Source organism: Dermacentor albipictus, chromosome 8 (genome assembly GCF_038994185.2).
Source record: "Dermacentor albipictus isolate Rhodes 1998 colony chromosome 8, USDA_Dalb.pri_finalv2, whole genome shotgun sequence".
Classification (NCBI taxonomy): Eukaryota; Metazoa; Arthropoda; class Arachnida; order Ixodida; family Ixodidae; genus Dermacentor; species Dermacentor albipictus.
The window spans coordinates 125,754,195-125,780,057 of NC_091828.1; the positions used below are offsets into that span (position 1 = coordinate 125,754,195).

Here is a 25,863-nt window from a genome sequence, read left to right on the forward strand (position 1 = left end):
AAAGCACAGCTGTTTGCTTTGAGAGAGCCGAGGCAAGAAATAACATATAAGAAAAACAGTCTATAAAATGTTTATGCAGCCAACGCAAAGTCCCAGTGTTTTATTGTTAAAGTCTATGAACGATTTATTTTTTTCGTGTTCTATGCGTACGCTATTTTATACGGCCATCATGGGCTCTTAACGTGGGCTTTTTCTTAAAGCAGCCGTACCTGACTGTATAATGAACACGCGGATGCGCTAAAAGAAGTAGTTCGGTGTATCCGAGAATTCGATATATCCGAACTCACCTATAACGAGCTTGAACGAACTATTGGCGTGCGTTCGTTATATGGATTTGCTGTCTTCAGTGACATAAAGAAAGTAGGGAGGAATGCGTCTATTGAAAACAAGACTATACATACATAGGCAGTGATTCTTGCCTGCGCACCAAACTCAGCGTCACTAAGAAGAATAGCGGTATATATGTAGACTTGCAGCAGGTCCACTTCCCTGAAATGTGGGCACAGTACCGGCGCGGCACATCAACCGGCGAAACAGATCCGAATCCACGCCCTATAGCGACGGTTGCCTCCGAGTAACAAAAAGAAAAAGAGAAAAAAAAAATAAAAGACCACGAATGTTATCCGTTTGCGGGCAGGAGGCACCGGAAGGGATTGCGAAGCCGAAAATGCGTCATGGCCGCCATGTTTTAGAAATCGCCTATTGCGCCCTGAAAAGCGTCACTCGGGCGAGACGACTCCTAACCTTCGCGGGCTCGATAGATGTCGTAAGTGGCAGCAGCCCCAACTGTCAACCGACTCTGTCAACAGCGCGTGTACGCAACGCAGTATAGCGCGAGTGTAAGCGACTCGATAGGATCTCGTTTCGATAGGCTTCGGAGAGTTAGCGCGCGCGTGCTCGAAAGAAAGAAGCCTCCATGTTCGATATGTCCAACGCTCCAGTCCGTTACGATGGTATTATTGCTCATAAGTGTCGATGAGCACGTTTCGCGAGTTCGACATAGATAATAATTCGCTTTATCCGGGTTTTTGTAATATTCGTGTTCGACTGCATAACAACCGATGCGCGGTACCCTGATTGATTCTCATGTATGAAGATGGTTGTACAAACGCGTTCAACTTTTTGTGACGATATTAACTTGACATCACTTGTGTACAGATATGAAAATAAAGAAAGAAAATTCTTCAGGTCAGCCGAAAAATGGAACCGTGGATACTGGTGGTCTATATGGCCTGTGGCCTTACAAGCTTTGACTTCCCTGTCGATGAATGTTACTAGACTTTCTGCAGAGGACCTGTTCAGACGTCTATGTACACAACACTTGAGGGAAGTACAATAGAGATCCGTTAAGGATATGGACGTTACACAGCGATAAGGACAGGATCATGTAAGGTGCGGTGGATCAGGGGCTGTGGCGTTTCGCACGTTGCTGAGCGCGAGGTCGTGGGTGCGATTACCGGCGACTGCATTCCTATCGGCGTGGAATATTTGCGAACACACCAGTGCGTACTAGGATTGAGGTGGTTGAAATTACCCACTGCGCAGGACGTTTAACACCGCAATTTAATATGTTTATATATAGAGAGAATGGTTTATGCCAGGATATTTCGACAGCGGGCTAATTGTTTAGACGTATACCCAAAATTATGCGCAGAACTGCACACAAATTCGTGGGAGCACCGTTACGACTGTGATCTGTTGGAAGCGCCAGGCCATCTCACTGCGCACTGCTCTGCGCGCATCTCCAGTATTTTTTTTTTTTTCACAGGATGGAGATAATGGGTACGTCTATCAACCAAAGTAAAAAGGGAACTCCTTGAAGCTCGTGCCAGCAGGAATAACGTCCCCTCATGGCAGATGCATGAGCGCGCTTTCCTTAGCTCCGAGCAAAAAAGTGTTGCGCTCAATCGGCGACTATCGATGGCATTGGTATGTGCTCGAGAACGTGTCGTTGCGCATGCGACGTGGCCTCGTATATGTATTCACACAGTTTACCTAAACAGTTGATAGCTTGCGCTTGGTGTCCTGTGTCTTTGTACACGTCATCGTATCCTTTTTCCGTAATTTTTTGCACACTAGCTTGGGTATAGTTTTATAGCAGGAGTGTCGGGTAAGCGCTGTGGCTTTGTCTTCGTTGGTTTCTCGTGCCACAAAGGGAAGCTCTTTATAGTCCTCCTGACGGCGCTGTCTTGCGTCTCGTGCTGTGCTCACATATGAGGGCGCCACATCAGCAGCAGCATCGTACACTCCACCATCTCCCCGCGAAGCAGGCGATGGGGAAACCGCGAATCCCTGGCTGCTGCCGTTTTTCCTCGCTGCTCCTGGCGCGCGTTTAGAGAGTCGGTTTCTGGTGTTTCATGAATAATTGGGAGCCGTCGACTGCGGGCTCCCTTCTTAGAGACCCTGTAACCAAGCCGCGCTGTTCGAGCGATGCCGCAGTGCGACCTTTTCCTCTCTCGGCGTTGCCCCGTGCGCCGCTCCCACGCGCGCGCGCGCTTCCCACGATCGACGTCAGCGCGCGTTCTGCTCGTCTTCGAACAGCCAGTGCTGCTGCAATGCAGCTCGCCCGCGCTCGTCCCGGCTCGCGTTGCGTAAGCACAGCGTAGGCGGCCGTGTATAATTATACCCTACAAAAACCGCCGGGGCAATCTCTGATGCCGAGATCGTTCTGCTAATACCGTATGGATGATTGTGCAATCCAAAAATCGAGGAGCGGGCCGACAGGTGGGTTATATCACACTGTGGTATGAAAGTTACAAAAGGGGATAAGGTGCCTCAGAAAGGCTGGGCTACGTTTCGATAGGTGGTCCTAAGACAGGACCACCTATCGAAACGTAGGCCAGCCTTTGTGAGGCACCTTTATCTCCGTTTGTAAAATATGAAGGATGGGTAAACGAGAAGGAAGGGAATTAACCGAGGAGCCCGATTTTTTTTTATTAGTTATATCATAAGAAGCCAACAAACACTGACACCAGAGACAACATAGGGGAAATTACTTGTGCTTAATAAATGGAATAAAGAAACGATAAATTAATGGAAATGGAAGTAGGTGAAACAGCTTTCTGCAGGTGGGAACCGAACTCACAACCTTCGCACGCGAAATGCGAAGGTTGTGGGTTTGGTTCCCACTTGCGGCAGTCTGCGTGTGCGTTGTTGTACATGTGCTGTTTTGGGCGATATAACCGCGCTTATCGTATTTTTTATGCGAAGCATATTACGAGAGCTCAACCCAGCTCCTCAGGCGCGGCGGTGTCGCCATGAAACCACGTGACACCGTGACGTCACGACAGAGGAGAAGTGGCTTTGGCTCAACTCTTGCAAGACGGGCTGGGTGGGAATCGAACCAGGGTCTCCGGAGTGTGGGACGGAGACGCTACCACTGAGCCACGAGTACGATGCTTCAAAGCGGTACAAAAGCGCCTCTAGTGAATGCGGTGTTGCCTTAGAAACGAGCTGTTTCTAAGGCGTGCGTCTCTTGCTCAGGCGCACATTTCGTTGCCGCGCCGAACGCTGCTTTGCTCGACGCCATAGAGTTTCTCACTATAACACCTAGAGGGTAATCTGGCGCCACCGTCTATGGGAGTTTCTTAAGGGGGCACCGTGCCGTCATGGGAATGACGGTATATGTGTCTGCGAGGCTCGTGTTGGCTGGTGTTGTAAGAGGCTTCGTCTAAAACGTGGATATGGCTACGCAAATAACGCGTTCTCAAAGTAAAATCTTCATAAAATGTTTCCATTCACGCATATTACATCTTTACTCACCTATAATGCATGACTAAGCGAGGAAAAGCAAGAACAGACGACAAACTGTTTCAAAGCGAGCGCGAACCTTGTCGTCTGTCCTCCAACTTTAGCGGCCCGCTGATACTTTTTACGTAACATGTACTCGTACACACAATAACAAGTTCTCATAGTTAAACAAAACATGTTTTCGCGTAATAATAAAGCTAAAACAGCTTTTGACGTGCTGTTTCAGTAGAAAATGAATCAGTGTGATAGACGGAACGGTACTTGCCAAGCGCGTCTTCAAGGTGTCCTGTCTCTACGAGAACGATGCCAATCCGAAGTCACAATATACCGCCATTCCCATGCATACCACAGCGCAGCAGCGCCAGATTTCCCTCTAGGTAATATAGTGAGAAACTCTATGCTCGACGCTCACCGCGTCCAATGCGGGGCGCGTAGTCGCTGCCCTGTAGCCCATTGTCTTACACCCCTTGGCGGGTCGACGGGAACGCTGTCGCGTTCCACTCTTGAAGGCGAAGCAGTAATGCATGAGTTGTTTCTTCGTCTAGCCGAACCAAATATAGCCAAGCAACAGCAGTTCACCAGGCTAAACAGTGGTTCAACAACTAAAATAAAGGCTAGTATGCTTCGCATCCTGGGCTTAACCTTACCTAAGCCACAGCCATTTTTTTTTCACGATATTTGTTAGCGTGCTGCCGGACTGTCATCTAAGCTAACATTCCAGGCATCTTGTTAAAAGTCTGCGTTCAGCTATAGTTTCCTCGTGCGAACATCTTGACCTGGTCCCTAAACTAACTCGGAACCAACTTGACGATGCACGCAGCGGGTGCGTATATATTGCTGTTGTGGTATCCCGATTCCCTTGCCCGTAGTCTCGTATGGCGGCGTTTCTGGACATAAATATCTAAAGGTCGACAAATGCCCTGCGCTGAAGTTTCGCATGCAGAGTGGACCAGTACGCACGTTTTTCTTACAGTGGCTGCAAGCGTGTGGTCCGTGCCTGCTGTGCATCTCGCATGAATAATAACGAGTCGCGCTCGGCGCACTTTCTCCGTGTATACTTGTGGTCGCGCAGGGCTCTCCTCCCCACACATTCTGCGAACGACAGGCCTAATTAACTCGCGGGAAGCAAATTGTGCGCGGTTATGTGCGCGTGTCTGAACGGGTGCCTCTCGCGGATTTTTCAAGTCACGTTAGGGTATAGCTGCGCCCGGGCAAGTGCTTGTTTAACCTGCATTCGGAGCGCGGTTGTACGGGCAACTTTATCGTGGTGGTGTAAGCTTTCTTTTTTTCTTTTCGTTGTCGTTGAAAAAAAAATACATTTACGTAATAAACAGGCTTGCTGGTGTCGCTCCGGCTGCAAGTTGGAAGGGATGCTTCGGCTGCAACTGTAAATAATGCTCGGTGTCGCGTTGTCGCCGCTTTGCTAACTGCTCACGAAGTATAGCGAGTTCGTCTTGCACGTTAAGCTTCGGGCGAAGCAATGTTTGCTTATTGGTGGCGTCCAAACCGCGTTGTTTCGCGAATGTCGCCGTGATCTGAAACACCCGACAGAAGAGGCACGCAAAGGATGTCGCAGCTTTCTCGTGCGCGGCGCTTCGCGGTAACTGCGAGAGTTTAGTTAACCATCCTATGCACATATATTCCGCTCACGTTTAATGAGATCGCTTTCCCTCAATACGAACATGCAGTTGTGTGGCCTGTGGTATGCCGTGCACCGTCGGCATATGTTGAAACACGAACAGGAACAATTTGAGTAACAACAAATTGATCAAAAACCATGGGGTGTGATATACGTGATTGTCAAAGTCAAGCGATGGCTTTTCGATAGGCTTGCTTGAGATTCACTGCTGCAGGTAAACTTATTGGTTAGTATTGGAGTTCTGTTGGTTAAAGCGACACTAAACGGAAATATCAAGTTCAGCTATGTCGAAAGATTAGGCGTCTGTAATAACGAATTCGTAATTCGTAGCTAGAACAGACCTTTTCGTAAGCGAGAAAGTAACGAAAATTGGAGTGGCTCCGCCCGTTGTGAACAATAATACCACTCGCGTGACGTCAGCGCAGTCTGACAGAGTGGCAGAGAGGGTCATCACGTGGATATTACGTCAACTCAGCCGTTCTGGCCCGGGCTGTTCAAATTCAGGAGCAGCAGCGGGACCTTCGGTGGCAATTTTCTACAGAACAACAACACAGGAAACAATGATAGACTTCGAGACAAAATATATCAGTCTAGCTCGACGTAATATCTTGCTTTGGTGTCCCTTTAATGCTGCGAGGAACGTGGGCTTTGGGACGTTGCAATGCCACTGAAATCGGCCCGCGTTACAAACCGCATTGAAACCCTCGCGAGTTAGGGCACACTTCACGTACTGGCATCAGATTCGGTCCACGAAATAACCAGCTTTTGATTACAGCGTATTGTGGGGCCAGCCTACAGTTTACTCTGCCGGACTGCCGCCCACGTAAAATGGGCACAGAAGACAAAGAAATTTTCGCGTTAAGAAATAAACCTATAGCTGATACAAGTAACGTTACGCCGATCAGGCATAATCATCCTTTACGTGTAATTACATGGGAATTAGATTTGTAATCGCTCACTATCCGGTTTCTATATAAGCATGGTGGTTTCCCAAGTACATGTCTGGGAGCCTGAAATAAACCACTATAAGCAGTGTAGGTGAAGATCGGAGCGCAGCAATGGATACCTAAAGTCATTCTCGCCGTGCTAGCGTTCATCCTTTGACTCGCGTTTATAACAGTACCTTGCAATACTGTTATGTAAGCGTGGCTCTAAACCGCCTTATGTTATCGAACGCTTGTTTACCGGCAGAGCCTCGATTGCAGAATTCAGTCGGTGTCGTCGTGTATTCGTGCCTCATCTCGAAACGCCGCTTTCTATTCCACGATTACATTTGCACATCAAAACAAAATTGAAAAAAAAATGTCAGAAATAATCGGCGAGTCGGTGCTCTCATATTTCTCGCCTTCCGCCCCTTTTTTCCCCCACTTCGATCTTTTCGCTTAGCCTTTTCCGCCACCGCCCATGTACAAAAACGTGCAGCTTGTGTAGAACGCGCCTTAATTGCTCTTGGCGTTGTCACGCGGCTACCGACCATTCAGCTTTCTACTTAGCAAGATAAACTCGTGGGGCAGTTGGTGAGACATTGTGAATAGAACCGCTACAGACTCGGGACGGATGGAGACGACAACACAGGGCGACAACGCATACCGCCCTGTGTTGTCTCCCTTCGTGCCGTGTTTGTAGCGGTTTCCTTTCGCCGGGCGTCGTCGACCGGCGAGCGTTCGTGCAGCGACGAGGCAACGGCCGCCGCCGCCGCTCGAGTTGTTTTCGCCGGAAGTGGTTCGGCCGCTCAGTTACGCAGTTCCGACTTGCTACTACGGGCCGCCTTCAACGCCGTTTGTCCTCCGTGACAGCGGCCGCGCAAAAGCCGACCGACAAGTTCGGTGCAGTGAGGAGGGAAGCGGCGCGTAGGAGGAGTCGCTCGATCGACTCGTTAAATCAAATCAGTCCGATTCGCCCATTGATTCAGCCGCTTTGTCTGCAGTCGCTGCCTCGGCTCGCGGTTTCTCTCTCGCGATATCCCATTTGCAGGCCCCACGCGCCTGCCCGCCTCCACAAGCTCAGTTTTGTTTTCTTCACGCTACACATCCGGCTGTGCAACTCTTTTTTTAAGCGCGTCGAGGATGTTTGTGAGGATGACACCGGATTTCAGAGTCGACCTGAGGTCACTGCGGTTATTCTGTGCTTTTATTATTTTTTTTTCGGTTTCAGTTACTAGATATAGTGTGCCGGGGTAATGAAGCGATCGTTACCTGTAGACTTTAATTCGGGACTGTCAGTGGCGCAAGTGCTCTCTCAGTTTTTGCGCGTATAGCGATGTCAGGCTAACGCGCTTGTGAAGTGCTGAGCCTGTAGTTCTGTGCAACTGTTCGCGCGCCTAAGAATAAGTCTCACTGTCGGGCTTGTATCTGCGTGCCCGCACGAACTCGCCCGCTTCATCGAGCGGCCGTGGCAACACTAAGCACAACGCTTCCTCGAAGTCGTTTATCGCAAATTTGTCGGCACCGAATTTGCGCAATTGTCCTACGCGTGTCATCTCGTCTACATTGCCTATGTTTATCAGCACCTCGCCAAAGAGTTCTATACGTCACCGGTGCGGCGCGCGTAGTGTTCGTTATGATCACGCAGATGATAATTATTTAGTGTGCACACTCTTTATTTCGTCACGGGAAGTAATTACAAAATTTATTGCGCGAATTAGATGGAATTAGGCGATGCAGGAAGACAAAGGAATAATGCGACCTCTGGATCACTATGATGCTCAAGTCAATTCAATGAGTGAGTGAGTGAGTGAGTGAGTGAGTGAGTGAGTGAGTGAGTGAGTGAGTGAGTGAGTGAGTGAGTGAGTGAGTGAGTGAGTGATGACCTCTGTGCAAGCGGGCTCGGCTTTACCGGACGGCGCCTGATATTTCTCCGCCTAAACACTGGAAAAGGAGAGGGAAAATGAAACAAAATACTAAGAACATAATCAACCATGCATTATTAATGACGCAGTAAGAGCCACTACATTCTCGCACCTCATCACAGTGCGCAATAATAACGGTTCATTTGTAGAAAGTGTCTCCAGTATTCCGTCTCTCGAAAGCGTGTTTCTCTGGAGCCTCCGTTGCTAGTAGCTGTATTATATACACTGCAGTCAAATCACAATCCAAGAAGCGTGTATTTTCAGCGCACCGTTCTTCCTCCCTCCGGCACGCAATGCGCGTCTCGGCGAGTTCGGAGCAGGGTTGCCAGTTCCGCTTAATATAAGCGAATGTGGGCTTCTTTTTTCACCGAGTCGCTTATAAATTTTTACAGTCGCTTGTCGCGTGTTTTTGGGCTTACTCGCGCTTTTCCTGTAAATATTGTTATTTTAATGCCCGTCGCGCGCGTTTGTCGTTAAATATACGTATTGGCGCGCGTGGCGCGACCGACAATGTATTGAGCCAGGTAAAACTGCCCCTTCAGGACGTGCCTCTCCTCAAACTGTTCAAGGTAGATGTGGGACTCCTGGATACTCAGTATAGACGGCTGTGCCTCCTTCCTTGGAAAAATGTAAACGACAAGGACGGCGCTTCGTTCTGGGTATAAGTGCTAGCTTTCAAGGATGCAAGCTGTGAAAGTTGTTTCAAGGAAATAGCAGAGTTCGCTCTGTCGTTGTTGGCCATGCCCCTTAGCAATGCCGATGTCGAGCGCGTGTTCTCGCACGTGAACCTGGTGAAGTCGCACCACCGAAACAGAATGAAGAATCCAATGTTGAGCGGCATCCTGCACGTACGTTATGGCCTAAAGTTTCGAGGTGTTTGCTGCCGGGACTTTCAACCGACATTAAAAATGTTGCAGCTATTCAACTCTAAAAATATGTATGGTTCCGAAGTGGACGCGGAGGATTTTCCTGATGAGTCGAACACATCCGACGATGACTGTGTGTAGTTTAGCAGTCAAATGAACCATAGGTTGGATGAGTCAACAAGTAACTTCATTCATGTACAGGGCAATGACCAGGGTGCGGACTAACCTGGGGACAATGCTAAAGAACTACATGAGTGTTTTCGCTCATTCTTGCGGATATTGTTGCTGTTCAAAATAATATAAAGTGATTAGTTCGCCTTCTTTTCGTATTTGCGTGATTTTTTTATACTGTAATTAAACGATTTGCAAGAATCAGAAAATTTGTTATCGTTCGCTTCTTTTGGGCTTCTTAGCAAACGTCGCGCCGCTTTGTTTGGGCTTGTTTTCGGGTGGCTATTTGCTTATTTGCTCGGCAGCATCTGGCAACTCTGGTTCGGAGCCACGGAGACTTCCGCTTCTTCGCGGTCCGCTTCTTCGGCCGCGATTCGCGGAGGCTGGCGGCGGTCCTGCCTCGAGCCCCAGGGCGGGCCGGCGCCCAGCTAGCTCTAGAGCCGCGCGCGGGCTTCCCTCCCTCGACGACGACGGGAGGGGGGCATAAATATCAATAAGGACCGGCGACTCCTCGCGAGCGATTCTCGCGGCGAAAACAAAACACGCCCGCTCGGTCGGAACAGCGGCGATGAACGCTGCTGGGCGCCGCGCGGTTGGTTCTCTCGCGGCACGTTTTCCCAGGCGTGCAGTATAGCAAAGCGTGCGCGCGGCAAATGTATGGCGGCGGTTCTGTTCTGCGGGCGTACACAACAATGCTCGCGGTGTGTAGTGACGGCGCAAAGCGACGACGTGGCATAGCACGCGTGGACACTCGGGTGTTGTTGTTTTACGTAGTGTACGCAGAGACATATCGCGCGTCGCGAGATTGCTCTACGGGGACTTACCGACTTGCCGTCGCTTGGGTGGGGACTTTAGGCGGTGCGGGATTTGAGCGAATGGGCCGGGATTGGTGTAGCTGCGTGCGTTTACAGAAACGGGTATGCATAGCTAGCTGGCTGTCGTGCCGCTGACAGGGATGGGGAAAAGAACAAAAGGGCGGTGATCGGTGGCCGTCTGGCGGGATCATTGGAGCGGCGGCTTATTTTACCAGCGCACGTACTTTGCGCGCACGATAGACTGTTCAACGTTGGTGCTGGCATCCGGTGTCGCTGTATAGTAAACTGTTCACGCGCTAAACGGTATTCTGCTACGCGCTTTCACGAAAAAAAAAAAAAGAATATACCGAGTGCTCTTTCAGCAGCTGACTCATTCGCGCTGAGATCTCGCACAGGAGCAACGCTTCGCAGTGAGTTCACTTTATTTTTCCGTTTTAGTCTACTAATCGCCTGTTTCGTCGCCCCCCCCCCCAAATAAAAGGGGAAAAAAAAGCGAAATGCGCGTAGACTGCTGCGGTGCCGCTAAATAAAAACGTCGCCATCGCCAGAACGGTGGCGCCAATTGTCGCCTCTATGGCGGAAGGCGCCTTTCACCATATATACGTTCAGGGTTACCGCCTCAATAAAGGGATGCGACAGGTGCTGACAAATTGCTTCTTGAATAGCGAGGTTTCCTTTGCTCAGACCGTGGCCCACGCTGACGCTATTTATTGTCGGTGTCAAAAGCGAGAGAGCAATAAGCGATCAATTAGGGAGAGTTTTGCGGCAGTGGTGCACGCTTCGAATTATCCGGAAGGTCGAATTAACAAATGCCGACAAAATGAACCAATTCGAATATTTTTTTTTTATTATTCCTCGAAGTAGTTCATGTCATTCTGCGTCTTGCTCTTGAAGCTCAACGCAGCCGGCATGCGGTCAAGAGCGCCGTGCTTAAGCGCTGCCCGAACATTGCATTGAAAGGAAAAGTAAAGGTAATGCAGATTCACGCCTAGGGACACAGCAGCACCGTCTGCTGAATTTCTGGTGTTTTCCGGCCTTAGCCGCAGTGGTACACGGGGCGCTCGAGTGGGGTTCAATTAACCGAAGCGGCATGCTTCCGCGTTCGAACTAAACGAGTTTTATTCCATAGCAAATGTTTGGTCTCTCACATGGACTTACCAGTGCGTTCGATTTAAACGAAAAGTCGAATTAACCGAGGTTGAATAAACGAGAGGTGAATGTATACAGTTAGTAGTAGTGCCATATCTCTTCGAGACTGTCTTGGGCTACGCTGAGAGCACCTACGCGACACTACAGGTATAGGCAGTGTATCTGCCTACATGTGAGAGTGATATAGGACAAATTTCGTTATGCCCGAGTTCTTTGTGCGCTGCTTTCGCTGTTCCTTTCAGCTTATTTTGCGTTAAGGCGAGGTCGGTGGGGCCTTCGCTTCGTATTTCGCAGTGTCATTGACGTCGGACTCGCCGCGGTAGCTCAGTGGCTATGGCGTTTGACTGCTGAAAACGTGACCTCGATGGCTGCATTCCGATGGAGGTGGAATGCAAAATCACTCGTGTTGCATGCTTGCTGTGGACGTTAAAGAGCCTCACATGGTCAATATTAATCCAGAACACTCCATGCCGTATGGCTACCCTCATATATCTCGTGCGGTACCTTGGTGCGTTAAAGCACACACTCATGCTCGCACCCACGCACGCACGCACGCATTCATAAACCAATCATTCGGTAACGACGTCACGCACAATTTCTCGTCGTACCTATATGCACCGCCGCTCCATGGTTAGTGCTCTGTCTGCGCCAACTAGCGAACCAGTATTGCTTTCCTGGCTTTCCTTTCCTGGCTTTCTCTTATTGGTCAGGGGACTTGCTGCAAAGAAAGCCCGTACGTGGAGTAACCAAAAGTACCGTAAACACCTTTTTAATAACAGGCTTGATTTTTCACGTGTTCAGTTCTACCGCAACACTCTGAATTATTCGCGGCCAGTGCCACAGTAATTCGTCAGACGTGTATGCGGTTAACAGAGCGATTAATCGGGCTAGTTGGTGTGCGTTCATTGGGCTGGTTGTTTGCACTTCGTGTCAGTTGGCGTCTTCGTTCCCATTCAGAGTCAGTCTTGTCCGCGTTAGTGTGCGCTTGTACATGGCGCAACAACATGAGTGAGAATATGTGCGGGTTCTTCTCGAGACAAAGCTTTATTTACAGACTAGAGGATATTCGCAAATGCGATGGTGAATTACTTTCGCCTAGCCAGATCGCCACTACGGCGTTTGTGTTCTTTTTTGTTCCTCTCGTGACCGTGTTTCCTACGCTTGATATTTTTATTTTGATTTGGTTTATTTTTCATTCTGTACATGAAACAGAAATCGAAGCAAGAGCAAAAGGCGCTACAGGCTGACGGGGGCTTTTGCTCCGAGATGCAGTGCGGCACGCATACATAATACAAATAGGAAAACAGAAGCAATATACAGTACTTAAAATCAGGTAATCATTTCACAATCTAAATTGTCTTTATAGATATGAAAAAGCAATACAAGTATTAACACAGAACGATGAAGAGAAGCAAATCGACATACATGCGTGTGTCATCACAAGCAGCAACAGAAAGAAACAAATGTGCGCTCATAGATGAACTAAAGCACACTGTGAACATTGAGCAAAATGAAAAGTCCAGACACATGGGGGTTTTAATCGACACTATAAATAAGATCGAAACTATAAATCACGTTACGTTTTTATCGCCACTCCGGGGCCAGCCGAGGCACGATATTTCGAAAGCTACAGCTCATCAGCCACTGTGTTCCAAAAACGGTGCAGGTAAAACCCATTATCGTGGCGGCCTTCGTTCCCAGCGGTGACTTCACGTACGTGACGTCACCAGCAGGGAAACCGAACGTGTACCGCCGCTCCATGGCGCAGCGTCTCCGTTCCCCGAAACACCTGGCGAACACGTATTGCGCCTTTTCCCGCCTTTCTTTCCTCCCCGGGGGGTTTGCCGGAAAGCCGGCACACAGGGGGGAGAAACGAAAAGTGCTCGAACACGATTGGGAGAGCGCGGCACGGTGTGGGTGGTGTAGCAGGCAGCGCCGGAGAGGCACTCGAGGCCGGAGGCGACGGGACGACGTGCTCGGGCAGCCAGAATCCCTTTTTTCCCCTAAAGCTGCGCCGCCTTGATGGGGAAAGCGAGGGAAGGGAGGCTGTTCCTTTTGCCTCCCCGTTTTCCTGCTGGCGCTCTTCTCCCGTTTCTGCCGCCCATTCCGCGCTGCCGCCGCGGCTCTATGGCATACCGTTAGTTCCTTCGCGCGTTTCGTGTAGTGTACGTACACTTACTCTCTCGAGAGGGCGCTACCCTCGCCTTTTGCATGGCGGCTCCTTCGCTGAATCGAAATTGTTTCTTGGCGTTCGGGGCATGTATACTTAGCTGTTTGGATATAGTTGCGTTCCTTCCCGTTTTGTTTCTTCCAGCACCGTTTCATTTCCTAGCTTAACCCTGCTGCCTTCTTTTTGTTCTTGGGAGGCGGGACACTTTATGCCCTCTGTCCCGCTTGTTTGCCGTAGCGACAAATAAGTACGGAAAGTGCGGAGTGCCTTGCAGCTTCCCCTTAAGCGATAGTGAAGGGACAGCCGCCACTGTCGCTTTTTCTTTCCCCTATTCGCATCTCGCCCTATTTCTTCCACGGGGAAGAGAAGGGAAGACGTCTGCTGCAGCTTTGCTTTGAGCCTCCTCCCCAAAAAGCGCCGGCTCTTGCGTTCGCCTTTCGTTCGCCAGGCTGTGTTCCCCGCGCGCCGCATCCTGTTTCGAAGCGTGGAGCTACAGCGTCGAAACTGTCGCCGACCTTCTTCTTTCCCCTCATCCCTTCCCCCTCCCCCCCTTTTTTTTATCCTGCTGTCGTCTTTTCCCCTCTAGGCGGTACTGCGCGTCGATGAGTCACGGCGCGGCGACGCGTGCTGCCGACTCCTCGGCGCCTTTCTTTTACTCCCGCGGAGCAAATATGTACGCGTGGTACGTCTTCGGGGGATTTGCGCGCTCGCTCGCGGGCAGGATGTGTGTGTAGTTCTCCGTTCCCCGCGCTCCCGCTTTCCCCCACCTTTTCCCCATCCGGGATGTACTATTCCATGCGCTTTACCCGACTGTACCCTGGCCTTCACTCGTCCGGGATCTAGGCGGCGCGTCATCCTCCGTGCTTCGCTCCTCTTTCCCTAACGGGAGCAAGGCGGGACTCCCATCGGGCTATCCGCGCTCCTTTCTCCCACCCCTTTCCCGGCCTAAGACTACGCGGCTGACTGCCTCCCTCGCAGCTTCCGCGTCCCGAAATAGAAAGTTCCGCGTGCCGTTTGCGAGAATTCGTGTGCGCGTGCACACGTGCTAACCGCCCCGCGGGGGAATACGTGCTGCGCGCCGAAGCGCGAACTGACAGACACGAGCAAGAGCTGAATACGTGTCTCCTTTGAAGGCTCTTCAAAAAATTGCGGGCCGTGGGCGGAGGCTTTCTAGAAGAGTGCGCGGCGGCGTGTGGCATGCTATGCGAGGCGTTGTGTGTGCGTTTGTTTGTCAGAATGCGATCGGCTCGATTTATAGTGCACCGACGCCGGATGAAAGATCACAGGTGCGCGCTTCCGCTCGACGTGACTTGTGCCCTCGGGCCGAAGTTTATTGAGCGCATATGCGGCTCAGGGGAGGCACGCGTCACCGGTGTGTGCGCGTGCGTTGAACCGTATTAGTTCTTGCAATCGATCCTAAGGCGGCGCTGCATAACTCGTACCAAGAAGCTTCGGTGTGCATGGGAACTTGGTGCCCATCTTTCGGCATGTTAAATTTGTCTTTTTTGAGAGCATTCGATGTACAGCAGCATTCGGGATAGTGAGCTGCTGGAGACTACACATAACACATACGCAGTGCTAAAGTGGTAGCATAGCATGTCAGCTAATGCTGCCTCACAAAAATACCCATGATGTGGAAACACTTCATGCGCTGAAGCAGCTTGCTCATGTCAACTATATTCTAACCCTTTAATCTCCAATGCCAAGCTGTATTCGTCGTGAGAGGTTGTACCAATATCATCAATGACGAGTAACCCTCATTCAGCTCCATGCTGTGCTGCTCCGACTGCCAGAGACGAATTACGGTTGGAATTGAAGGAAAGCTGCCCTCAAAAGCAGTTGTTCTTTCGTTTTTATTTTTTATAATAATTTTAACCAGAAACCAATCAAGTAATATATTTTCAGAGCCAGAATGACAGAAAAAATTATGACTGCATAAAAAAATGCGGGAAGTTTGGTACTTTCTTCAAGAAATAATTTGGGGGTTAAAGGGTTAAATCACCGCAGGTCTTGTTGTGTTGATGTTCACTAGATGCACATCATGTGCCAGTGTTACTGTAGCATGCAGCGTATAGTAAAAAGAGCCAGCTGCAGACTGTCAAAAATGGTTTACTTCCATGTGTGATGATCACTTCTGCAATATAGCGACAGTGTATATAAATTGCACAGTAGTCCTTTCTGAAATCCCAAAGCCTGGTCATACCACAGGAGTTAAGTGGCTGCTGGGGCTAATTCGATGCATGATGTCTTACCTCAGGTTGGCAGTATTTTAAGATTTACTTTTTGCTCTTACAGGACACTGAGGTGCTTACGACATGGCTGAAGAACCTTCACTTCGAAGAGTACACGCATCTGTTCCTGCAGGCAGGCTACGACATGCCTACCATATCACGGATGACCCCAGAGGTACGAACGTGACTGCCAGTGTATTGGTTGTTTATACAGAGTTTTTCCCATAACTTGAACCATAGGCGTATCTACCAAGTGGGCGGAGGGGGCAAGTGCCTGGTAAATATGCCTATGATTCAGGTTACATGAAACACCCTGTATAATTTAACGCTTCACATTGCCTTTTTTACGCTTGTGACATGCACTACTTTGTAATGCAGGACCTGACAGCCATTGGCATCACAAAGCCAGCACACCGGCGGAAGCTCAAGTCGGAGATCAGCAACCTTAATATTTCGGATGGGATTCCAGACTACAAACCGGTACGTGCCTTCGTAGTCTATCAATATGCAGCCCTAAAGGGTCCCTCACCAGGCCCCATAGGAAATCTAGGTTATATGCTGGAAGTTGTTACGTATCCTATAGGGAGCGTTCTGCCACAAGAATTTTTTAAATCGGTTCATTAATAGCCGAGATATGAATATTTAAGTGCCGCGAACCCATGATCTCACGAAGCGAGCTCCACTGCCAAGCAAGACACTGTTTCCACTTGCCCCGTCTAGCCTCCGCAAGCGAAATTTCTTCCCTGCATTCTCCCATACCAGACCTTGAGGATTGAGTGACAAATACGTCATGGCCCCAGCCTTCATTTTTTGTTTCCCTCTTTTTTTGCAGCGTGTAGCAATTCCGCTGACAACGTCGCACGCAAGCTGTTGCGATTGTCTCGTTTCGCTCAGCGCACGACTTTGCACGCTGTGCACGAGGACACCTGACTAGCGATATTAAGTCAGTGCTACACTAATACTGAGGCAGACGGATCACAGAGCATTATTTCGCACTGGAACACGGTGAAAAATGACATAGTTTCAGTGTCCGCATGTGCGGCTGCATGATGTGGGAACAAGCAGACGAAACAGAAGTTCATCTCTCTTGCTATGGTGCAGAGTAAAACAAAAATATGCAAATATTCGGTTTGTGTGTTTTATTTCTCTAAGCTTTAAATATTTTATATATTAGTAAGATATTAGTAACATATTACACAAATAACAGATGTTGCCTTGAATAATTCTTTAAGTCACGTGTCACCATAAGCGACGTCACAGTGCAAACACACGTACGTAGTGCACATCATCCTCTGGCTTGGAGTGCGGCGGCCATGAGGAGAAGAGAAAACGGCTATCGGTGTGAAATTTCAGACCTTTCTGCAGCGCGTAGCGATGTAATACTTTACAGACACGATTGTTATCGCGCAATGCATGCTCTGCCCTTGTCAGCTGAAAATGGCCAGACCTGGTGAGGGGCCCTTTAATGCTTGTTTGTGTCGTGGTTCCTTCAGCGGGTGATGTGCTCCTCTACATTTCTAGAATGATTTGCTCATTAACATATGTGGCTTTCTACTGCATTATAACCATGTGCAGGACAATCTTCTCACGTGGCTGAAACTCCTGAGGCTTGAGCAGTACTACGGTTCGCTGTGTCAGCAGGGCTATGCCACCGTTGACAGGGTGGCTGATCTCACCTGGGAAGACCTTGAGGACATTGGCATTCAAAAGCTAGGTGTGTATCAGCAGGCACAGAAGGGCAGTTTTTATGGCTCTTGAGAGTCGCAAGAGTTATTTTTAGTAGTAGGTTATTATTCGTGTTTGCACGCGTTCATGTTATGTTGTCTGAAGCCTTTTGGGTGTCATATGTCTAATCACACTAAAAACAAACAAAATATGGAATGCAAAGAATGATGCAAAGATGTGCGCCAAAATCTCGGAGGCAACAGCTGGCACTTGCTGAGCGCGCATTAAAATAAATTTATAACAGAATCCTGCTGTCCTACATTACATAAAAATTAGAATCAGTGTTATATATGTAAGAATGCTTCACAGCACCTGCATGAGGCAGGAAGGAGCTATGAGTGCATCAGAATTGGTCTAAAGCCTTACTTACTCTTATACTTAACCTAACCCTCAACTTGCATTTTTTTGCATTGTGTCCACCTTACACCCATTGTTCCTAATTCGAATGTTTTTCTTTCACGTTTATGATGTGTTACGTCAAATACTGTTTGGAGGCATTGGCAATTAAGTAGCTTTCATGCTTTCCTGTGAACTAGTTGTTTCGGTTTTTAAGAGATTGGCAAGAAGCTTACCGATCAGATAGTCTGATCATGAAGTGTTAACACAGAAGTCCCATTTAATATTTTTGTATCAGAATTTTTCTGTCTGCAGTGAGGATGTAGTTGTTTGCTGCAAGCACACTGAAAACAGCGATAGCGATTATACGCCGTCATTGGTAGGAGGCAGATGACAAGTGCAGGCGTAGTTGCGAGAAAGTATTTTGTTTATCACGCCAATGTTCTTGCGATTGATGTTTTCCGAAATCTTAAATTACTTCTGCAATAATAGCTACGGGTTTCCATGGTTTCCTTTCCCAAATGCTTTGTTTATTAACCAGTCCAGAGTATTTTTTTTTTTTTTTGCCAAGTCACATTATGTTCTCAAAAGCAAAGTGACGCTTTTACAGGTGATACGCAGTTCAGCATGTTGCCGTAGCCACGTGTGTGCTAATATTGTAGTGCTGGCACACATTTACGCCGCAACTAGTTGGTGGTATTTTGTGTCTCACCGGGTGACCACACAACTCTAGGTACTTGCAAACTCGCACACATACAGCAGCATACGCGCAGCCAAGTATTGTGGGATGTGTGTTCCGCTTCTTAGCATGGACTTTCTTTAGTTCATAATACACATAGAACAAAGTGCAAGCGTCTAATAATATACGAACTGCAATTTTAAGCAGTAAGTATGCTGTACTTAATAACAGCCGGCTTACATACAGTGATCTCATATACTACATCCGGAGCACCAAGATTTCACCGCCAGGCTGTGCTACTTACTGGTTTTTGATACTTTCTTTGCCAATTTAAAATAATAATTTCTGCTTAAATTGTGAACAGCATGCTGGATTTTATCACTATAAATCATGTTCATTTCATTTCCATCAACGTCTCGCAACAGCTTGGCCAGTTGTCAGTCCCTTTATGTGACCAGTGGTGTGTGGATAAGGGATGCCTCAGACACCTTGTTCAACCATTGTTTAACACTCCGATTTTCAATCTTCCTGTGAGTGAACCTCTGTGTTGTTTGTTTTGGCATAGTAATTTCGCCTTCATATCATCTACTAGAGGTATTCTTGAGAGCCCCACTATTTCATTTCATTTTACCTTCAGGGCTTTTCGGCATTACAGAGAGGAAGTGAGTGAGTCACACAATGCAAGTCGGTACAAGGTGCAGACTGTTGAAATGAGGTACTGCAGAATAAACAAAAGCTCAACAAAAGTGTTCAATCAGAAAACCATGGGAAACCATGAATAGGAATATAGCTACTCAAAACTAAGGATATTCGTTATAGTGTCCCTAAACCTTAATGAATATGATGCCTATGGCTTTATTCAGGAGGTTATTCCATTACGACAAGTCCTCGGAAAAAATGATTTCAATTGTTTCACAGTTTTGCATTGGAGGATATAAACTTTCTACACATGTGTAAGTCGCTGGGATACAGATGCTGGTGAAACTGTCAGGAGGGAGTGAAGATGATTGTCACTGTATATTTTGTGAAACAGACCGAGTTGGGCTATCTTGTGACGGTTAGTAAGTGACAGAAGGGTTAGATCTGATTTTGATGCATGATACATTAGCTGTGTGGCAATATTTACTTAAAATAATATGGAGCTGGTCTTTGTGAAGATCATTCATGCATGTTGTAGAAAGTCTGAGAACCAATGAAAAATGCAGTCCCGTTTACTTAATCTGCTGCTTTTAATCTACCATGGCACAATGGGTTGCACAATTTTCACGTGCCTCGTTGCTGCTGCCCACTGCAGGTCACCAGAAGAAGCTGATGCTAGCCATCAAGAAGGTGCGCGACCTCAACAGCGGTTCGCGGCAGGCAATGCATTATGGGGACGCACGGCACTCGAGCGTCGACATGGGCCAGCTGCTGGCAGCCAGGCCCGGCTCACACGGTGAGCTGACGGGCCTTGACTGCAAGCCCACTTTTACCCAAGCATGTCATTTCATTTTGTTAGTCGAAATTTGAAGCTTACAAGGTACAGAATGGGACCTCACTGCCATCAAGTGCAATAGGGTCTTCTATCAGCAGTAAGCCAAGAAAAAGGAGTTAATGAAATGACAAGAAATAGAACTAAGGAATTGCACGAATCTCGGTTAAATTAAGGACAAGTAAAATTGTGTAGTTTGACTCGGTTCACAAGTTGTGCTGCCACCGTTGTCTACAGTGTTCCAATGCTATGGTAATAGGGCTGTTGTAGGACAACGGCTTGAGAGGAACTTGAGAAACATACATCAATTGACAAATTGGAAGTTAATAGGCACAACATTTAGATATGCAGAGGTGGCAGTATGAATTGAAAACAAATGTGGACAGGTGATATGCTACTTAAAATTTAAGGAAGAAGCAAATTTGGGCAGGTCATGGGATGTGTAAAACATAGAATTGGTGGCTAATCATTCTGAGGGATGGAAAATAGGTTTTGACAGAAGAGGATTGTACACCATGGATAAGATAATGAAATTTTCGCATATATAGGATAGGTTTGGCTGACATAGGACACGGATCCTACAAAAATCACTGAGCGAAGTCTTTGTCTGTCGGGCACATAAGGCTGTTGGTGAACATGACCATTATCGGATAGCAAAGGCCGAACATGTGGAACTGCACCGAAATTCACACAAGGCTTATCTGAATGCACATATGGCTGTACGCATGGCTTTGCAAATGGAGTAAAATTAATTGCGCATTAGTATGTGCACAAGAAGTGCAATTAGTTGTCTATTCGTTATATTTCTTAAGAAACACCTAACGTGTCTTTGCCTTCGGCAAGGTACCAAATGGCCAAACTTCCCTTGCTAACTGTTGCCTTTGCGGTGGTGCTCATGCAGTTCCGGTACCGATGGGCCACCCGTACCAGGCCGTGCCAAGCGTGAATCAGCCGGCGTGTGAGATCGCGCCCCCGCATGCTAACGCGGTGCCGCCGCTGCGGTCAGACACGGACCCGAGCACGCCTCAACTGAGGACGTTCAGGCAGCAGTCTCCTCCGCGGATGGGCGGCAACTTCTACCGTGCGGGCAGCGGGGACAGCCTCATCCTGCAGCAGCAGCACTTCAGCGGGCACTCCTTCCACCAGCCGCCCATGCAGGGAGCCGACCTGTACCAGCACGACTTCGTGTCGATGCAGGTGAGGCTGTGCAATTGCTTCCACAGGTGACGCCAGGCAGAATTGCACTCGCTTCTGTTTCCGTCAATGTACAGTGTTCAGCGATGCTCAGAGCGCATGGCTGCCGGCGCTTGTTGCGCCACTGGTGCACGCTGCGGAAATCGAGCTGATGCATTGTGGTATGCGATGAGAACCAGAGCGTTTATGATGCATGATGAATGAATTTGGTCCTCCGGCCCTCATGCAGAGCTCGCTGATGGCGCAAAAAGAGCTAACCACCATGCAGTCCTAATATTGGCTAATTTTAGGATCTAAATAAGGAAAGTTCGGGCCCATAGAAATGCATGGGCGCCGGCCAGTATTTTTGGTTGGGATGGAATTAACCGAAAATCTTGACCACAGTCGAATTAGTCGTTTGACTGGCATGAAAAATTTTGAACAAAAAAGAAAACCATTTACAGTGTGGAATTTTTTTAGACCTACATATTTCTTGCAAATTTTTTTTTAGTATACCACGAATGCCTATTTTATTTTTACTGGTCATGTTAAAAAATATATCAAAAGCCATTGTGTATTCTTTTTCATAACTACAAGAAACTTCGCACATACATATGTGCAAAAATTGCGATAAGTTCATGAATATTTAGCTCGTCATTAGCAATTAAGGGGTTAACATAAGTCTTCTGTGTTGGGCTGTTGCGATGAAACTTGCAACTTTTCAAAATTGATACGGCATCGCCTGTGGATGGACTATTTACAGCTTTCTTGCTACTTTAGTTGGGTGAGTATCAAAGAGGGGCAGTCATAATATGTGCTTGTGCATTAACTGGTACGTTCACATTGTTATGTGAAGTAAGAGTAGGTGTTTGGGAGCACTTATCCGTCAGTTTCTCTTGATTTATAACTTGCCTTCACCCTCTATTTAAGATGTAAATGTGTCAGTCAACAGTCATTTGCAAGTAGCTTGTACGTTGCTATGGGATAGTGACTGTGCACAGGCAAAAACACTAGCCATAGAAATGAATGGGAAGAATAGAACATAGGCTGAACATAGGCACAGGAAGCAAAGCAACATGGTGTTGACAATGACAGCGACGAGGATGGTTGGTGATTGTCGAATTGAGTGACAGTGCTAGAGCCTGTCCGGTATTCTTATACATATCTTTGTACATTCCGGAGCTGTCGATGATGCTTGCGTCTTTTTGAGAATGTACTAAAGCGTTTGCAATGTTCATTCTATCAGATAATGATGGTGCATACCTCACTAATGAAATGACAATGCTTGTCAAGCTTTCAAACAGTCAAAAACTGCAATAGACATAGATGTAACAAATTGTCAGGCACAATGATGCAAATCTACAATGCTTCTCAGTAATGTAAGCATGTAACAAATATATGCTTATAACAAATATTGGATATAACGAAGGTAATTTCGTGTCTTGGAAGCTTATGTTGTAATGGTGTTCAACTGTACAGCAAGCACAAAAGAAGTGATACTTCAGTGAAGCAATTGTCATGGGCAAAAGAGTGAAACAACACGTGCATGGCAATGTCATTCACTGTCATTTCACTGTCATCTTGTGAGCCATTGTGAATGAGTGGCTTATGAAGGTTTTGAAAATGTATACTGTTGCTTTAGGAACAGTGCTAGAGCCAGTGCGCTTCTCACTGTGTGCAGGTTCGTTCGCCCAACCGGGGCCGTTCCCTCGAAAGTTTAGAGGATGGTGGCCCTGCGTACCAGAGTCACTCGTCAGCACCATATCAGCCGCAGTACCAGGGGTACCACCACAACCCACCGCCTTACCATGCCCCTCAGTCAGACTGGTACCATATGGTCAGCAGTTGGCGGCAGCACGGCTACGACACTGATTCCGAAGTGGTCCGACAGGTGTCTCATGGCTACGACTACGGCTACGAACCGGATGGAACGGCCACCCTGCACCGGCCACGAGGACTGGTGAAACCCCGGCCGGTGGCCAAGGTCAGTTATTCGGCTGGGCACTGTGGCTCAGAGAATGCTTAAAAGTACACTACAGGCTAATGTTAAGTCAAGCTCAAGTGATAGATTAATGCTCGAGAATGTCTAAGGTGTCAGTATTATCGAGAACAAAGCTTTGGTAATTGAGAGGTTGAGGTAAATGCAGGACATCATTTGAGACTCCACCGGGACATTTAAGTAACTAACTCGATGATGTAGCAACCCCTCATTACAATTCTGTCACTAGTACTCAACCACTCAGAATAAAAATCTTGTTGCATTGCGTAATGAGAGAGGAGAAAATGCTGCTTGTCTACTGCTATTTGATTCTTCGAAAAAATAACTTTTAGATGCTACCCTTGACAACGACATGAGTGGTTAAAAGGTTTCGTTTTTGCTTAACTTTGCACCTCCCGTGTTTTCACATTTCAGTAGTTTTGTTATCACGAATTGCTGCGCTGGTTTAGTTGGCTCACGAAACTCACACAAGCTGCAAGTAGCAAAGAACGAGGCCCATTGCGAAGAGGATCAGAGGTCATGTTTATGATACAGTGCGCACTTTCCCTTCCACTTTCGTTAGCTCTGTCATGGCTAGGTTTCTGGCTGCGCTTTTGGGTTTTGCACAAGAAACTCTAGCTCTGGCTGTTGGGTGCCGTTTTACTCATCGATGGCAGTACAGGGCAGTAATGGCATGTGCAATGGTGCTGCTCCCCGCTCAGGGCCAGGTGATTTGAATTGTGCTAGACTTTTATGGACCCTCCAGACACAATTTCCTCTTAAACTAAGCCTTTTCTTGCACGAAACAAGTGCTGTGATGTTTCTGGAATGGTATTTTAACAGTCCACGAAGACTTCATATTTGCCTTTAATGTCCTTTTAAGCCTAATCAATACTCAGTGCGATAGCATTACGTACCAACAGATTGTAATGCTTAGATGAATAGAAAACAGCTAAAACACGTATGTAAAAATTCTTGCGAAGACTGAGACAACTTGCGAAGACTTTATTGCAGAGACCTCCTTGCATTGAAAAACCTGTACTTCACTGACAGAAATGGCACTACTTTTGCATCCAGGTGGCAGCAAGGGCGCTGCTGGACAGCCCAGAACTAGACTATGATCCCAAGGACCTTGACCCCAAGCTGTCCTCTGATTGGCCAGACACAGGTGGCGGGGCCAAGCGTAGCCCCGCCCCGACCCCGCCCAAGCGTACCAACTCCATCCGGAGGCAGCAGGAGGTCAACATAGCTGAGACGGCATTTGCCACCTGCGTACAGAGCCTCACGTCCAGGTGAGACGCGTCGTTAAATTGTCGCAGTGGTCGCTGCATATGTGACCAGACCATGTGGCCAGCTGTGTGACTGTTTTCCTGAAGCATTGTTGTATCTCACAGCTTGGCAGAGCAACAGTCCTGCTTGCCTTTTAAGGCCTTTGGGTGCCAGTAGTGATGTATTGCACACAGGGAACTGTAGTTTAGACTCTACTGGCACAGTGAGTAATCTTTATTAGGAACGTCAGGAAAGCTTAGGAAAGTCTGTGACCCTCATGTATGGGACATAAACTTATTCTTTCTATCTAAATTTTTCACTGTGTTGTAGACCCCAGGAATCTTCTGCCGCAGAGATTTGGACGTTTGCCTGGCTTTGTACGTACCTGCAACACCTCCCATACTTTCTTGAAATCTTATTAATTGGGACTGGTTTTACGATTTTACGAATGTTGCCACAAGTTTCACAAGAAAAGAAATTCTATTTGTGAAAACGTTTCATTTGGCGGGTCTTCAAACTTGCCATTTGAAGTCTTCAGATGGTGAAAAGATGCCGGAGGGTTGCTTGCTTCAAGCAGGTTTATACAGACTGTTTCCTGAGGCGGGTTACATTGATAGCAGGAACATTACTAAACAACTCAGTGTGATATAAGAACAGTGTGTTGCTTGTCATTGCTTTGTGTTCCAAGTTTGCTGCTTTGTGTGTGATGCATCTAAAGGTAAATCATCGTTGACAATGTGGGTATGTATACTACCACATAAGACGTGTGTTCAGGGCAAGCTTGTAGAAGTGCGAGTGCTATTCCCCCTCCCCACTTTGCACCGCTTGGTGTCGTATCCGTGGGATTTCTATGAATTTTAAAGTTGACAAGTTGTCAGGTATGTTGGTATAAGGCTTTGCTATGCTTTAATGTTTTACTGCAGTCATCAATTTTCCAGCTGCTCAAATGCAAAGGTCATGCAGTAAGTAGCTGGAAAGAAGCAAAGCAAAGCCACTCAACGTGTCATAAGCAAGAACTGATATAAAGCAACGCAAACACATTAATACATATGGTATTTGCACGATTCTATAGTGCCCCAATTGTAATGTGCAGTTATATTGCTGGCCAAACATTTAAAAAAATAATGTGGTGCCTGTGGTATCCTGTGTTGGCTTCTGGTTTCGGTTTTGGGTAGTTTACGTCAGGACGCGACTCAGCGCCAAACGCTGTAAGTTGCCTGCAGCGTTTTCCCTCGCGGAAATAAAATCATTCTTGGTATGGTCCCCGACCGAAGCAGTCCGGCTTTCCTTGCGGCGCCGCGCGCCCTGGCCATTTAGGCCTCATGCCGTAGATCCTCCGTCCAGCCGCCCCGTCGAAGCTACAACAAAATGGCGACGAAGATGGGATTCAAGAGAAGTTTGGCATTCAAAAAAAGGATTCAAAAGATAAGATTCAAAAGAAGTTTGGCAACAGCAACGAGGCGGTGTACGTAGATGCCGCATGGTATGGAGAAGTGAGAGGCGCACACTTGATTGCAGTTGTAGACCGCATGGGTAAGTGCCTCGCGAGATCCATGGTAACCACGGGACACATGGAGGCGGCCAAAGAAGGTA

General features: G+C 47.7%; 1 protein-coding gene across 1 annotated transcript in view; it reads left to right on the forward strand.

Annotated features, from left to right (window-relative positions):
• LOC135900747 (caskin-2-like) overlaps positions 1-25,863 on the forward strand; it is a 319,002-nt gene that overhangs the window by 282,956 nt on the left and 10,183 nt on the right. The window contains exons 16-22 of the mRNA XM_070524415.1: positions 15,704-15,814; positions 16,018-16,119; positions 17,215-17,353; positions 19,674-19,814; positions 20,752-21,047; positions 22,705-23,007; positions 24,079-24,293. Coding sequence (XP_070380516.1) covers positions 15,704-15,814; positions 16,018-16,119; positions 17,215-17,353; positions 19,674-19,814; positions 20,752-21,047; positions 22,705-23,007; positions 24,079-24,293 — 1,307 coding nt within the window. The remainder of the gene's footprint in view (positions 1-15,703; positions 15,815-16,017; positions 16,120-17,214; positions 17,354-19,673; positions 19,815-20,751; positions 21,048-22,704; positions 23,008-24,078; positions 24,294-25,863) is intronic.